General features: G+C 44.7%; 1 protein-coding gene across 6 annotated transcripts in view; it reads right to left on the bottom strand.

Moving 5' to 3' along the window:
• SLC20A2 (solute carrier family 20 member 2) overlaps window positions 1-16,368 on the bottom strand; it is a 102,579-nt gene that overhangs the window by 34,941 nt on the left and 51,270 nt on the right. For all 6 annotated transcript variants that reach the window (XM_053660041.1, XM_053660040.1, XM_053660042.1 and 3 more), the window contains 3 exons: window positions 6,805-7,357; window positions 2,276-2,416; window positions 626-711 (listed from right to left, as the gene is read on the bottom strand). In XM_053660041.1, the coding sequence (XP_053516016.1) occupies window positions 626-711; window positions 2,276-2,416; window positions 6,805-7,093 (516 nt within the window). In that variant the 5' untranslated portion in view covers window positions 7,094-7,357. The remainder of the gene's footprint in view (window positions 1-625; window positions 712-2,275; window positions 2,417-6,804; window positions 7,358-16,368) is intronic.

Raw genomic sequence — 16,368 nt, 5'->3', positions numbered from 1 at the left:
TTAATCTCATTTTATTTTTGATGAACTACACCTCCAATAGGTATATTTCTTTCTTTTTATCCTTTTAAGGACAGGAAAAAGTCAGTGTCTCAAACTCACTTTCTCCATTAAAAGGAAAGAAAGAAGGAAAAGGGGGGAAAAAGGAAAGGAAAGGAAAGGAAAGGAAAGGAAAGGAAAGGAAAGGAAAGGAAAGGAAAGGAAAGGAAAGGAAAGGAAAGGAAAGGAAAGGAAAGGAAAGGAAAGGAAAGGACACTTTACTTTTGGGTAAAGGAATTCTCCAGCTGTTTTTAGTAACAGTGTCAAAATCTAATTAACAGCCAGGAACTAATTACTTTCCCCTTTTGAGGTCCAAGCACAATGCCTGGGAGTGTCAACTAATTAACTCAGTCCTAAAGCCAGAGGCGGGATTTACAACGCTGCCTCCAGGGGTCCCTTGGGTACTTTACCTTGAGTATTCCCCCTACTTTAAAGCAAAATCTGATTCTAACTCCAGAGTGCTGTGCCTTAAAAATATAAAAGTACGATTATTCCTCTGACCCTTCTGATGATTAGTTTCTATTGAGTAGGACCAGATTAGTTCCAAAACTTAATTTAAAAAAAAACAAAACAAAACAGCCTCACTTACCTTTTTTAAGATGAAAACTCGGATCAGTACAAACAGCATGCCAGACATGAAACCAGACAACAGTGGAGATATAAACCAAGAAGCAACTGAATAATTTAAAGAAAGGTATAATGAATGTTAAAATGCTACATAGTTCAAGTCATATTTATATAACACAATCGCAGCAAATACACACACATTAATAAATATTGCCAGAACTATTCATGGCCACTCAGGCCCCTATGGAACACTGCTGTGCGGACGGAACCGGCCCTCAGCAGGGACACGGGTCCAAGGGCGTTCACACGCAGTTCCAAAGAACTGCCCGGCCCCTGCACACAGCCCACCATGGAGGGGACCCTCGGGCTCTGGATGCAGAAGATGGACTCGATTCCCACTGAGCCCCTCTGCCTGCTCTTCTTATCAATCCGTGTGCAGACCTGGTCCTTGTCCCAGCGTGGGGGTAAGTGCAAAGGTGGGCCACCTTCCATTTCGTGTGCCAAGTCCGGCCTGGCTGTCCCCCTGGCACTCTGAGCATCTAGCCTAGAAGTTTCCCAACTCTGGCTACACACTGCAAACGCCTGGGGAGTTTTCAAAAACCGGTTATACTCTAACTCTACCCCCAGAATTCTGATTTAAAAGTTTGCAATGGGCACTGGGCATTGATATTTTTCAACTGCTTCCCCAGGTAATTCTTGTGTGCAGACAGAGTTGAGAGCCGTGGTTTTAGAAGCCTGGGATCTAAAGTGACTTTCCTGGCCACCTGAGTCCCTGCTGAGCAGGTCATGGATCCGCTGGACCTACAGCCTCTGAGGCCGCTCTGATTCTTAAAAGAACGAGCAAGCCAGAGACGGAGATGGGAGAGGGCGTTTTTTACAGTGGGCGGGTTGGTTCTTACAGGGCCAAATGGATTTCCCTCTTACTAAAGCTAAGGCCAGAAAGCAAGTTGCCAGACCTCTTAAAACAGCCCCGGCTGGGCAGGCTGCAACCCGAAGGACTCAAGAGAGCGTCCTCTGCGTGGGGCAGACTGGTGTTCTCTTGAGTGCAGTGAGGTAAATAACCCTGGGCCCACTTCGAGGCCTTCCCATGACCATAAACCGGACTCCTAGACACTAAAGGTATTTTCCTCGTTAGGGGCTAGTTTTTCTTTGACTAAAGACTGATTTCATTGAGATGAACTTCTTTTCTGCCTGGGAACAACAAATAAATATTGATTTTTCAAAGCTGGATGACAATGTAACATTTGAAAAGAATGTTTGGTCCTAGCTAGTGTAGCTCAGTGGATTGTGTGTGGGCTGTGAACCAAAGGGTTACCAGTTCGATTCCCAGTCAGGATATATGCCTAGTTTGCAGGCCAGGTCCCCAGTAGGGGGTATGTGAGAGGCAACCACACACTGATGTTTCTCTCCCTCTCTTTATCCTTCCCTTCTTTCTCTAAAAGTAATTAAATAAAATCTTTTAAAAAAGTGTTTGTATGTAAAAAAATTCTCTAACACATAATAGTTCACAATCTCCATTAACAGAAATTTTAAGAGGAAATACGTTACCAGTATAGGTCTTCTAAACCTTAACATTTGAAGGAAGAAATATATTACAATGGTAACTTTTAATGAAACTAACTCTACAGAATGTAAACTTTTCTTCTTATAGATAAAAGAAAGTGGTAATTACCAATCTTGACAAGCTCCATCCATTGCACACCTTTTGTGCCAATTGCGACAAGTGAGAACCCTATAGTTGCACCAACGATGCAATGAGTCCCCGAGATCGGAAGTCTCAGAAAGGATGCAATCAGCTGCCAAACAGCTGAACCTAGAGGTTGAAAGATTAAAAAAACAAACAAACAAAAAAAGTCAGGTACAGAGTACAGCGTCTCAAACAGCCACAAAAGGAAGAACGACAAATCCCTCTCCTCCCTAACAACACTCCCTGGCGTTAGCTCTCTGTGGGTGGAGTCTTTACAAAGTGCTAATGTCCTGACAAAATTACTCAGTGAACTTCAGTCAAATAAAAAGTCTTCAACACTGAAGGGATAGTGATGATTTATTTAAAGAAAAGTATTTAAGAAAAATCTCTTGATGCCAGTTATTAACTGCCTTTGTCACCTTTAGGTAAGGGAGCTGATAATGAACTTGTTCTGATGTGAACTGTGGCCAGAATCAAGCAAGAAATTAAGGACCTGAATAAACAGAGAAGTAACAAAGGCTGCATACTGGAAAAGATTTCATAGCAGCTATGCCTTGAAGTCACCTAATAAGGAGGGCTAAAAGTCAGCTGTGCCAGACTAGTCTGTGCAAGACATAGTTTAACACCACTTTGCTGTGTCATTTTTGCCTCTCACGTGAGAAGGAACTGCGACATTTAACCCGAAGCTGGTCATCTGCTCTCAGCCCCTGCCCTGAACGATGGATCTTTTCCTTGTTGGTTTCCTCAAACCTTCTTATTCTTAGGAGTCCAGAGGATCCCTTAGTTGTGGCTTTGTGCCCTTTACCTTAATTTCACCATTCTTTCTCAGGCTTAATGTTTTTCTGGGCTATAGTTCGCTTCAGATATTTTCATAAGCAGATCGAATTTTCCCGTGAGTATTGAAAGGATCAGAGGGGAGAGATCACTTTCAGACACAGTTGTTGAAAAGTTCATATAGAGAACAAAGACTCTGGCCGATAAGCAGGGCCCATGATTAATCCCAAATGTTAATTCTGGAAATCTGGTTGCTTGGCAGCAGCAGCGCTTTCCAGCAGTCCCTTGGCATTTTCTTCAAAAACATTGAGTTACAGAGGGTCACTGAAGGCTGTGCAGGTCCTGCTTCGTGAGCAACGCTGACAGTTGCTCCGTGAGCGCTGAGCGAGCTGTGACCCCGCGTCTAAACCTGAGCGTGTGCTGGGAGGAGAAGGGGCCAGCCCCGCGCTGCCAAACCGGCCCGGCAGCACCCAGGTTTCCCGGCAGACAATGCCTTAGGCCTTCACAGGGACTGTGCGGTTGTTTCTAAAAGGAGAGCCAGAGTTGGGGGCATGTTTCACGGCATAGAGTCGTAACTTAAAAAGTAAACTTTGTGATTCCTATCCTTACAGAAATTAAAATATCCTAGTGATGTTAAGAGAATGGTATAAACTCACCCACATGGATTCAGACCATGAGATTTTTCCCTCTGAAAGCTGTGACTTTTCCTCTGGCTGACTTTGTGACATAAGTCCTGGAGCAGCAGGGTTTGTGAGGAAAGGCAGGGGGCAGGGGGCTGGGGGCTGCCCGAGAGAGGCAAGGAGGGAAAGGAAGAGTGCCCGCCCACCCGTGGGGAGGGGTGAAGGAGCGGCTGAACGGAGAGGGAAAAGGAGGCAGGTATTTGCGGGGACCTAGCAAAATGAGAGAGGGCAAGAGGCCTCCTTAACCTCGGGAATTTCTGAAGACAAATGGGATTACATTCATGTTAAGAAAAGAAGTGGGGAAAAGAAGTATATTTTAACCTAAACTCATGATAGGCTACTAAAAGGGGTGGAGCACAGGCTTAAGGGTATAAGACAAAACCTGGGGAAAGGTTGGGGGAAATGGGCACCCCTGGGACAGCGGGTTCCTGGGGAGGTGAAAGGGCAGAGAGAGGTCGGGGCCACCAACAAGGCAGAGGCAGGTGGGAGTGCGCACGGGGCGGGGGAAGGCTCGGCGCTCACGGGCAGAGAGCAAGCTGCAAGGGCACCATGCGCTGCTCAGGGTGGCTCAAGGAGATGGCTTTTTCATGCTGTTGTGGGTACTGCCACAGGAAGATGGTGACTTGGGAATTCTCAGTAGATTTTTGGAACCATTGATGGTTTCATACTAAGTGGATTGACTATTGCTTTAGGGCTGAACTAGAGTCCCAAAAGATAACTTGTTCAAGTTTAGCTGGCATGAACAATTTCTTCCGCTCAACCAACCAATGCCACCAAAACTCTATCAGAAAGCACAGAGACCCATGGGCTTGGGGAGAGGTTTCTAAAGAGAAAAAGAGACAAAATAAAATGAAATAGAGTAAAAAAATAGGAGGAAGAGAGGGAAAAAAAAGGCATGGATGGATAATTTAGCAGAGAAAGATAGGGAGAATTTGGACATCTGAACAGAATCGGTTCTGATTTGGGCCAATAATAATTATACCACCATCTCAAATTTACATAATAATTATACCACCATCTCAAATTTACATAGCTCCCATTTGCAAGGAGCCCACTTGTGAAAATCTAGGTAACCCATATAAACTCCCAAGAAAACAGGCTTTGAGATTCCTCTAATGACACACACTCAGCACACACACACACACACACACACACACACACACACACACACACACAGGAGGAGGAGGAGAATAAGAAGAAAGAAACCAAAGCAAACAAAATCAAGTTATTCAAGCAAAACCTCAAATTACTTTGGTTAACCTAAATTCTAGTTGAGGTAAGTATTTTTCATTCTTTCAGCAAAGGGCCAAAGGCAGGGGTGGGAAAACCATCCACACGAAAAGTCAGTGGCCACATCAGCTCAGCGCACAGGGCTTGCTGCTGAACTGAGGCCTCCGAGGCTGCACTCCCAAATCTCTTCCCCGGGCACCGCCGAGTCTCAAGTCTCACCCAGCTCAGAGGAAAAGCTTCTGTTACTATTTAATTTTACCAGTTTTTCTTTGCTTCTCCCTTCCCTTCAACATATCTTGCGCACATCATCCTGACTGAAAAAAGAAATCTTAATTTCAGGTCGATGTGATTATGTCTTAGGTATCTATCACAGCTATTCAAGGGTGAATTTTACAAGTAAATGTTATTTTTCTATGAGAATTTTCCATTACATGTGACTATGATAAAGATATGTGTTCACTGAAGTTAAGTAAAATCCAGTCATTACAATAGCTGTTGGAGTTAAAGCACCAGCGAATCCTACATCTAACACACAGAACGTTAGGCTGAGACAGGGGAACCCCTCAGCATGGGTCACCAGCCTGGTAGGCACAGCAGGATTTAATACCTTCTTAGTACACCACCAGTCTGCTTCAGGTCAAATACCTCAACAACTTCTCCAACTAACTTGCTGGAAGAAAAAGATAACAGATCATCTTAAATTTGGCAAATAATTTCCATATCCTGGGTGTTTAAATAATGCCAGTGACAATAAATAACTCAGAACCTGTGGGATGGAGCTGTGTTCTTGGTACACCAGCATCTCACCTCCTACTGCAGGACTCTCCCTACAAAAGGGTATGTCCTGTTGAAAGCACAAGGTGGCAGAATTCCTCTCTAGCCCCCTTCTCCCTAACCCAATGACCCGTATTGATCAGCTGTCTGCTGTGACGTCATCTCTACCTAAGGCAAGCCGAGCAGGAGTCCTGTCAGCTGCACTGAGCCATCTCTGCCCGATCCCCTTCTCAGCCGCAGCGAGGCAGTGAGGGAAGGGCCCACACCGCTGCGGTCTGCGGTCAGTTTGGGCCACGGAGGAAACGCACTGGCTGGCCAGTCAGTCTCTTATTAATACCCTTCACTGCCTTCAGCACTTCGCTCTCATCTGACAACCTGAAACCACCATAAAAGTCTACTATAAACAGGTGACATGCCAGTGACCTGTGACCGGAAGACAAAATAAATGTACCAAACGGAGCTCCCGGAGTAGAATCAGAAAATCAGCCCAAAAGCCAACAAAAAAATTACAAATAATGCAGAAGACCAGAATTTCTTGAAACGAACACACTGAGAATACAAGTTAAATGAATAAGTATTATTTTATTGGCATCCAAGTTTTCAAAACATTGCGCCCTAACTGACTTTTAAAAATCTAAGAAAAGAAATAAACTGTAGAGGAAATCTCTTAAGCAAATCTTTCAAACATACTTTCTTAGACTTGCTTTTTCTCTAATAACTTTGAAACAACTTGAAAATGACAAAGAGCCGCCCTTCAAATGTCTGTCTGTAAACCTCAGGGAAAGTACTCAGCTGAAATCTATTTTAACCAAGTTTGCTAAAACTTTGAGAAAATGTGTTTGCTTGATATTTGAACACACACACACACACACACACACACACACAAATAACCAAATTAAAAGAGAAAGTAAATATAAGATACAGCAACTATAAAACATCACACCCAGTTTTTACAAAGCTAAAGCAAAAATCACACCTATGCACATGACAAAAGCACTCTGGAGAAGACGGTCAGTGCACACACTTCCCACAGGTGTGAGGAATAATGCTACTTACCAACCATTGCACTAACTTCCCCAGCCATTAGTGTTTCTATTGTGTTGTTGTACAGGTTCACATCGATGATACCTTTCCGGATGGTCTCTCCTACTTTGGCTCCCAACAACACTGAGCCTGTGGTTTCAAATACTGAAGCCAAAATGCACGCCTGCCTCAAGGTCACCACGCCGGAGCCCACAGCGGTACCAAATGAATTGGCAACATCATTTGCACCAACGGAAAATGCCAAAATAAAAGCTATGATAAAACCTAAAATGACCATCCACAAATATTCATTCAAGGCCATTTTGAAAAGTGGACTCTGGGTACTTTTCTTTTGCAGAAATATTTTCAATAAGCAAAGCTTGAGGTTATAAACGTCGTAAGGCTGAGAGTTCTTGTAAACAGTGAGTTTGCTCTGGAAAGTGCTGGACAATGTTAGAGCCTGAGCAAACTGCTAACTGCTGGTTTTCAAACTACTGTCAGTACAGTTCATTTGGCTGTGTTCAGTCAGCGGTAAAACACATTCCATATTTTTCCTCCCGATCTGGGAAAGCTGGGATGTCTCCTTCTGTAACAGAAAGAAAACAAAAGAAATCAATTACCCTAAGAAATGAGTAACAGTTTGTTCTTTCAGAAATAAACATTTTTTTAAAAATTTATTTATTTGTTTTTAGAGAAAGGGGAAGAGATGGCAAAGAAACCACAATGTGCAAGAGATACATCAGTCCCCAACTGGGAATCAAACGGACGACCTTTCTGTTCACAGGCCGGCACCCAATCCACTGAGCCACACCTGCCAGGGCCAGAAATAAAATTTAAGCTTCTGTTTTAAGCCTACTAATGGGATCTAACTTTGGCATGTAACAGAACTGACCATAAAACAACTCAAGGAACAAGATAATTAGGTTAACTAATGCCCCCCCTCACTCCAAAAAAAGAAAAAAATCTGATTACTAGAATATCAGAAGCTGAAGCATGCTTTAGAATTACAAAACTGATAGTAAGCCTTAATGGGATACATTTTTATACTATCTAAAAAATATATTTGGTCAGTATTTTCAGAAAGGAAAAACTGCCTCCAATGAACAAAAGACGAAGAAATGAGAAATCCAGAGTTAAAATCTTTTTCAAATATTAGAACGTGCAGAATGTCTCAGCGCAGCGATCACCAAACCTGGATGTGTGACGCCGAGGGCGTGGCTGACCATCCCCGCCCCCCAGCAGTTACCCACAAGGGGCGGGCTCTCTACACTGTGGCTACTTCATGTGCGTCTGAAAGGAAGTTTGCAGGTTCTGGTGCACAGTGACTCATCCAGAAGGTGACAGAGGCCAGAGTGGACAGGCCTCGCAAAAGGAACAAGGAAAGCCGGTGAATGAAGCTGTCCTATTAAAGCACGAGTTGGGCCAGGCCACTCCACTCCTTCCCATCTTGCAGAAGAAAAGCCCGAGGCCTGTAAGACGCTCCAACTCTTCACAGACACCCACTCCCGGCTCGCTGACCTCAGCTCCTGTTCACCCTCTCCCCTCACTGGCTCCTTGCTTTTCCTTGCAAACATTAAGCACTCACCTCAGGGCCTTTGAACCTGCTGATCAATCCATTTTCCTGCCAGGAAAAGTCTGACAGTTGCACAGCTCACTCTTCACTCTATTTAGGTCTCTGTTCACATGTCACCATCAGAGAGGTCCCCTGACCTTGTGAAAGAGCGGCCCCTCCCCCATGCCAGTTTCACCCCTCTCACCTTCTTTCCTACTCATTCACTCATTCATTCATTCAGCGCCTGTCTTCTCTCACTAGGGTGCAGACACTTGGTCGGATTGACCATCATGTATCTCCAGTCCATACAATAGTACCTGGAGCCCTAGCACTAATGTGGTGAGCCCTAACAAATTGGTTGAATAAATGAAGAAAGAAGCTGTTAATCAAATGGAAAAAAGTCTTGCATATCGCTCATTCTGAGATGACGAGGAGATATCATAAAATTAATATGTATCTAAAAAGTAAAAATGTCACTTAAAGCTTTGGAATTCTGGTATTCTATTTTTTTTAAGATTCTATTTATCTTTAGAGGGGAAGAGAAGGAGAGAGGGAGAGAAATATCAATGTATGGTATTCTCTCATGCGCCCCCTATTGGGGACCTGGCCCACAACCCAGGCATGTGCCCTGACTGGGAATCGAACCACAGTTGTTTGGTTTGCAGGCCCATAATAAATCCACTGAGCTACACCAGCCAGGGCCTGGTGGTATTCTATTATTATACAGTACTAAATCTGTGTATTTTCTTTGATGGTATTAGGTACATAGATGGTATTAGGTACCTAGCACAGTGTGGTATTCTTCACAAATGCTTCCTAAACTGAATAAACTAGGCTCATATACAATACAATGATCAATCAACATTAAGGTTACACAGGGGGATAAAAGCAGGACACAAAATTTTACGTACATTGTGATTATGGTGATGTTATTACAAATGCATATAAAAAGACCAGCAGTGGTTGAGTTTGAGTGATAGTGTTATAGATGATTTTTTCCTTTCCTCCAAAAACTATATATTGTGGTTATATGCTTTTCAAATTAAAATAATACATAGTAAAATAAACTCAGACTGAGCACCATCTCTGTGTACAATATTGCACGCACACAATAATATAGAAACACACCGACACATCCGATTGTTTGTAAGAGCCATTCTGGAGATTCTGGCCTCGAATGAGGCAAGTTGAAAGACCCCTCTCCAGGCAAAAGATAGTATTTTATTAGTATCATGGGCATATTAAGTCTAATATTAAGTGAAAATACAAAATAAAAAGTATATTGGACCAAGAGTACCTATACTAAAATATAAAGAATTCCTGAGGAAATTGTTTGTTAGGTTAGGTTGCCAGTAGGGCAAACAAGAACCACACTCAACACCTGGGTGGTGTAGCTCAATGGATTGAGCGCAGGCCAGTGAACCAAAGGGTCGCTAGTTCGATCCCCAGTCAGGGCACATGCCTGGGTTGTGGGCCAGGTCCCCAATAGGGGGTGCATGAGAGGCAACCACACATTGATGTTTCTCTCCCTTTCTCCCACCCTTTCCTCTTTCTAAAAAAATTAAATCTTAAAAAAAAAACACTCAATAAATATTTACTGAGAACCTCCTTTGTGATAGTCACTGGGAATACAATGAGTAAAAATGAGGCCCTGGCACATACGGGGCTTACAGTCCAGGGAGGGAAACAGACACTCACTGGTGAAACTCAGTGTGTGACTGCAAACTGTGGTAAGTACTACAAGGCAGGAGTACTACAATCATCGTGCTCCCATGATTTCGCACATCATCACGGGAGCACAGATGCAGGGCAGGGTAGGCTCACCTGCAATCTCGGGATGGGCGAGTGAACTCTGGGACTAGATGGGGCATTCCAGGCATTTCCCAGGTAGACGGAGGTGGGAAGGAGTGGAATGAGGAGAGGCGTCTGGGGGCAGGCCAGTGTGAGGAAGTCACAGTGCCACTTAGGCTGGGCCATAACAAAGACTGTGGCCACCATGAGAACAATGGGGTGATGCCGCAGGGTTCTAATCAGAGTAAAAGTCCTGCTCAGACTGATATTCTTAAAAGATTATTCTGGCTGCGACATGGAGAATGAGCTGGATAGAAGTGGAGTGAGAATGTAGAGAGACTAATTACGAGGCTACAGCCTGGTTCAGGCACCAGGAAGGTCTCCTGGACCCAGGGATGGGGGTGATGACTTCAGGAGGTCCTTCAGTAGTTAAAGTCAACAGGACTTGGTAATGGTTTGCACCTGGATGTTGAGAGGGCATAGACAGTCACTGACTTGTGGAACTGGACTGTAGAATATGAGTGTTTTGTCTCCTTTGTACTGTTTTTAGGTGTTAGGATGGGGAGTGACAACAGGCTCCCTTTGGACACACAGAGGTAAACCACAGGAGCACAGATGGGAAATGCGGTTGGCTGGGGCACCCGAGCAGATATGCCCCTGGCCCAGTGTAGCTTGGGGAGCGTTTTGATCATCTTTACAAATTTGGGGGGGCACCATTTCAGACAAGGGATTCCCTCTCCTAGTTAGGTAATCTTGAGTAATTTATATTTCCACAGTCACATCTGTGTTTATTAAATTGGCTTTTCTCTTGCACATTAATACCCTTGGTAACCAGCTCAAGTCCAATAAGCATCTGGCTGAGGAGAAAGGCTTGTTGTTGGAACTACCCTGCCTAATTTCAGAAGCTGTAAGCCCCCATGGCTAAGGCTCAGTGAGAGACCTTGGGACCCTAAACCACTAAGTAGACAAAGCTTATCCCCCTGGCAGGAGCACCACCTCTGCTCACTTTAGTTCATCCTGCCTGGCCCCCAGTGCAGGACTGGTTAGCCAATGATGGGTAAGATTCCTTAAGGCAAGGACGACCTAAGACAGGCATGGTCACGAGGGGGCCCTCAGGGAAGGACTTGAGGGGCTACAGAAAAAGAGGGTGATGGGACTTCTGGCCAAGATGGAGGCATAGGTGGAAACACTGTGCCTCCTCACATAACCAAGTTTAAAGACAACAAAGTTTTAGTAACAAAAACGCAACCAAAAAAGAAAATTGAACTGTACAGAAGTCCAACAACAATAAATCATGCAGCCAAACCAGTGAGACGGGCAGAGTCAGTGGCTGGCAGAGCGAGGTTGCTCAGGATAAAGCAGCCAGACCAACCCAGGTGTGCAGGTGGCAGATGGCAGATCACAGGTGTGGGGAGGGGCAACGGGCGGAACCAGTGAAGGCTCAAGGCGGCTGGCTGACCTCGGTCACACATTCGCGTGCAGATAAACCAGGCCAAGGAGTAAGCAGTGAGACAGACTGCATAACCCAGGGCCCCAGCGACGGCAATTAAAGCCTAAAAGCACCAATTGGAGAAACTTTCGGGGTCGAGGTGCCCGGATAGGCTCCCAGGCTCATAGAGACTTTGTTGGAGAGACCCGCAGGCTCCTGGAGGGTGCACAAACCCCCACACCCAGGAGCCGGCACCAGGGGGGCCCAATTTGCTTGCAGGAGGCAGTAGAGGGGACAGAAATCTGAGAGAGAGCAGAACAAACGCCATTGCTCCTCTCTGACCCCACCCCCACATACAGCATCACAACCCAGCGACTTGGGTGGCCCTGCCCTGGTGAACAACTAAGGCTCTGCTCCTCATACGTACAGGTGCGAACAGACCAAAACATTATGGCTCAGGAAGAACAGCTTAAAGCCCCAGAGCAAATACTTCTAAGCGACCAAGAGATAGCCAACCTATCAGATGCACAGTTCAAAACACTGGTGATCAGGATGCTCACAGAATTGGTTGATTTTAGTCACAAATTAGAGGAACATATGAAGGCTAAACTAATTGAAATGAAGGGAAATGCACAGGAAGCCAATAGTGATGGAAAGGAAACTGGGACTCAAATCAAGGGAGTGGACCAGAAGGAAGAAAAAAATGACCAAACAGAAAAGGATGAAGAAACAAGAATTCAAAAAAATGAGGAGAGTCTTAGGAACCTCCAGGACATCTTTCAATGTTCCAACATCTGAATTATAGGGGTACCAGAAGGGGAAGAGAAATTGCAACAAGTGGACAACTTATTTGAACTAATAATAAAGGAAAACTTCCCCATTCTGGCAAAGGAAATAGACTTCCAGGAAGTCCAGGAAGCTCAGAGTCCCAAAGAAGTTGGACCCAAGAAGGAACACACCAAGGCACATCATCATTACATCATCCAAGATTAAAATGAAGGAGAGAATCCTAGAAGCAGCAAGAGATAAGGGGACAGTCACCTACCAAGGATTTCCCATCAGACTGTCAGCAGATTTCTCAAAAGAGACCTTCCAGGCAAGAAGGGGCTGGAAAGAAGTATTCCAAGTCATGAAAGCCAAAGACCTACATCCAAGATTGCTCTATCCAGCAAAGCTTTCATTTAGAATGGAAGGACAGATAAAGTGCTTCTCGGATAAGATCAAATTCAAGAAGTTCATCATCACCAAGCTTTTATTAATGAAATGTTAAAGGGATTTACCTAAGAAAAAGAAGATAAAAAAGATGAACAGTAAAAGGACAGCAAACTCACAGTTATTAACAACCACACCTAAAACAAAAGCAAACTAGATCAGGAGCAGAACCATAGAAATGGAGATCACATGGAAGGTAAGTATGTTACCTTCCATGGGAGTGGGAGGAGGAGAAGGGGGGAGAAGGTGCAGAGAATAAGTAGCAAAGACGGTAGGTAGAAAATAGACAGTGGGGAGGGAAGAATAGTGTGGGAAATATAGAATCTAAAGAACATGTAACACGGACATAAACTAAAGGGGCAGAATCGTAGAGCAGGGGGTATGCAGAGTGGAGGGGAATGGGACAACTGTAATGGCATAATCAATAAAATAGATTTAAAAAAAGAAAAATTAAAATAATTTGGTCAAAGGAACCCCCCCCAAAAAAAAAGAGGGTGATGGACCCTTGCCCCTGGGCTTTGACATAGCCTGAGTCCTCATTCTGTTTGCAAGAAGTCTCCTAATCTCTTGGCAGCCTTACTTCCCCTGCCTGACTTAAACCTGAAACAATAACAGAGGGTAGGGTAGCCCTGTGCTGGAAAGGGCTGGTTCCCTGGGTGATCAGGCCTAAGGAAGAATACACAAAATCCTGTGAAACCAGCTTTGCTAAGAATGCTCTCAATTTTCTGATAAAGGTCCAAGCATGAAATGAGTTTGTTTCTCAAAGCTTTATAGCCCTTTAACTAATTGACTCTGACTCACAATAAGCCCTCATAGGTCTTTGAATGTTGACCTCATAGGTCTATTGTTCAATCCTTACTGCCTAACAATGATTGATGAGCTTTGCCTGTATTCCTGTGCAAACTGGACCCAATAAAAGCCCACGGAGGAAAAGGCTCTTCACCCTTCTCCTCTGAGAGATCCGCCACCTTTCCTCCCCAGGCAGATCATTTTCTCTCATCCGTGGTGGATGGTGCAGGTGGGGGTGGGGGGCCTTCTGACAGAGCACCCCTGCCACTTGTCACTTGTTTGAGACCTAAATGATCTCTATCTCACATCGTATTTAGAAGGCCTGTGTTGTGTTGCCAAGTACCAACACTTTGATTTTCTCCCCTTTCCACCACTTGTCAAACACGAGCAAAATAAAACAAAGCACTTGAATAACTACAAATCTGCTGCATAAAGATGGCGATGCTGCTGACACCCAGCCACTGGCAGATCAGAAGGCCACTATGCAGGAGGCCAGGGTGGTGATGTGCCAAGAACAGACACAGCCCACACTCACAGTAGCTGTGGTCGGGCCAGGCGTACTGTCTGAGAGCACTGGCTATGGCAGTCAGATTTTCAAGGTGGGTGACCAACTCAGTGGGGGAAGATTGACTTATTCAATACATGATGTAAGGACAATGTGCTAACTGCTAACTATTTGAAAGGAAGAAAAAAGCTAGATGCCTACCTCCCACGAAAACAAAAGGAAGATTTCAATGTAAAAATTGAAATCTGGAGTGAGTAAAAGAAAACATCAGTAATATTCACCTAACAATGGGATGGGGAAGCCTAGACACAACATCGAAGGCAGTTAGTAAAAAGAGTCACACATCTGACTTTACAGAAGTCCTGCAGTTGGGAGGCAGAGAGAACTGAAGTGTGCAGGCCTCGCCTGGAACTGCCTCTTCTCTTCCTCGGCGATGATTCTCAACAGGATGCAACATCATTCAAAACCGCTTGCTCCTGACTCTCCTTCCCCCAATATGAAACCCCTGTAGGGTGGGATTCACAGGACTGAAGTCATTCTTCAATTTTCAAATGCTACCAACCTCTTGCATTTTAGAATGAGGGACCTTGGAGCATTATGAATTACTGCAGGAGGTACTGAGGGGTTTAATAAGTCCGGTCTCCCAAACTTGTGATGTTAAGGAGAGCTTCACTTTCTTTGCTCAGCACCCTAATGCCTTCTTAACAAGCGCCTCCACTTTTGGCTCCACCTGCCATCACTTCTGTTCCTTGCTCTCTAAGCCAACTCTGCTTCTCTCGCCAGCCCAAGGAGTACCTCTTAGGTGTTTATAGATTCTTCTCCTATAACTTACTCTACCAGTATCTGCTTCAACTCTAGCCTCTTGTCTACATTAGAAATCTGAATGTTCAAGTAAAAACAAACATTCTCAGAATACTTCTAGACAGATATGTATACTGTTAAAAACCGGAATGTTGCTGCACTGTAGCACTTAATAGAAATTTATGCCAAAAGAAGTCTGGGTGGAAGACTCTTCTCTGGAATGCTGCCAAAGGTAACATCTAAGGTGACTTCCCCAAGCAAACACCCTAAGGAGATGCCTGTCCAGTCCATCCTCTCTCAGCCTCAGAGTCTAATCATGTCCTCAATCACACGACCAGTCCCCAGACAACCAGGTCTGGAGTAGATTGTGACTTAAGTCCCCTGGGGACTTGCCCTTTTAAAGGATTGGCCCGTGGCCAACCTCCTTTCCATGTGCTTTTGCTTCTGTCTTTGAGGATCTGTTCCCTGAGATTTCATGGGACTGCCCCTGGACCAAGTCCCCTCCGACCCATGAAGGGAAGGCGGCAGGTCCCCATGCAGAGGACCTGGTGCTCGGGAGTAATTTTCAACACCTCCCCTGAAACCCAGGGTGCCCACACCCACCCTCTAACAGTGTGAAACCCACTTTCATGGCAGCGAGGGCTGACTCCTGATTCTGGCAATTAGGGCTGTGAAGACGCAGATTTCTCTTCGACGGCACAATGTAAAATCTAATGGCTCTGCTACATGTGGGCCAGGCTGACAACTCAGACATCAAGATTACTGCCTTTTCCTGGTAATAGTTAAATAAAATGGAAGATTCAGTTTTGGAATTTTATTATTTGCAAAACAGTACAGCAGAAACATTTTTCCAATGTTCAGGTTACAGGTCTTGTTATAAGCACTCCTATTAACATCATTTTGAATAATCCATGGAAACATCTACTTTACACTTTTAAATTTAAAAACTAATGGAAAAGTCATAGTATGCTTATGTCTGAAAATACTGAGTTTCATATTTTCAGACTAATAGTCAAAGATCAGAAGGTTACCAGAACGGCTCTGAAACTCGCCTGAGCTACCTTTAAATAGTAAATTTGCACATATGCAAAGCCGTGTGCAGGAACACAAGAGCCTGGAGAAAGGCGGATGCTGTTTTGACTGAAAGAGAAGCAAGGAAGAAGGGAGGCAAAGAGGGGGGGGCAGGTAGAGAGGATGAGGAGGGGACAGGAAGGGGGCTGGGGAATGAAGGGGGAAGAAAATGATGTCAGAAGGAAAGACAAGATGATTAAGCCGACTGCTGAGCCCCGGGTTAGAGCGCCAGGACACGGAGGCAAAAGAACAGAGATCACAGAGGCAGGAAGAAGCAGGTTTACTCACCGGCAACAACCAGCAAGAACTCAAAGCCCGATAATCAAGCTATCAGACACCCAAAGTGAACAAGCCAAAGATTTACATGTAAACTGGAAAAGTGGCAAGTACGTTTGGCTAATACGCTGTGGCTCCTGCCCAGCACTAAATGTCCTTCACCTTCTCCTT

Source organism: Artibeus jamaicensis, unplaced genomic scaffold, assembly GCF_021234435.1.
Source record: "Artibeus jamaicensis isolate MK-2021 breed Jamaican fruit bat unplaced genomic scaffold, CSHL_Jam_final scaffold_833, whole genome shotgun sequence".
In the NCBI taxonomy this organism is placed as follows: Eukaryota; Metazoa; Chordata; class Mammalia; order Chiroptera; family Phyllostomidae; genus Artibeus; species Artibeus jamaicensis.
This window is presented reverse-complemented; position numbering and strand designations above follow the sequence as displayed.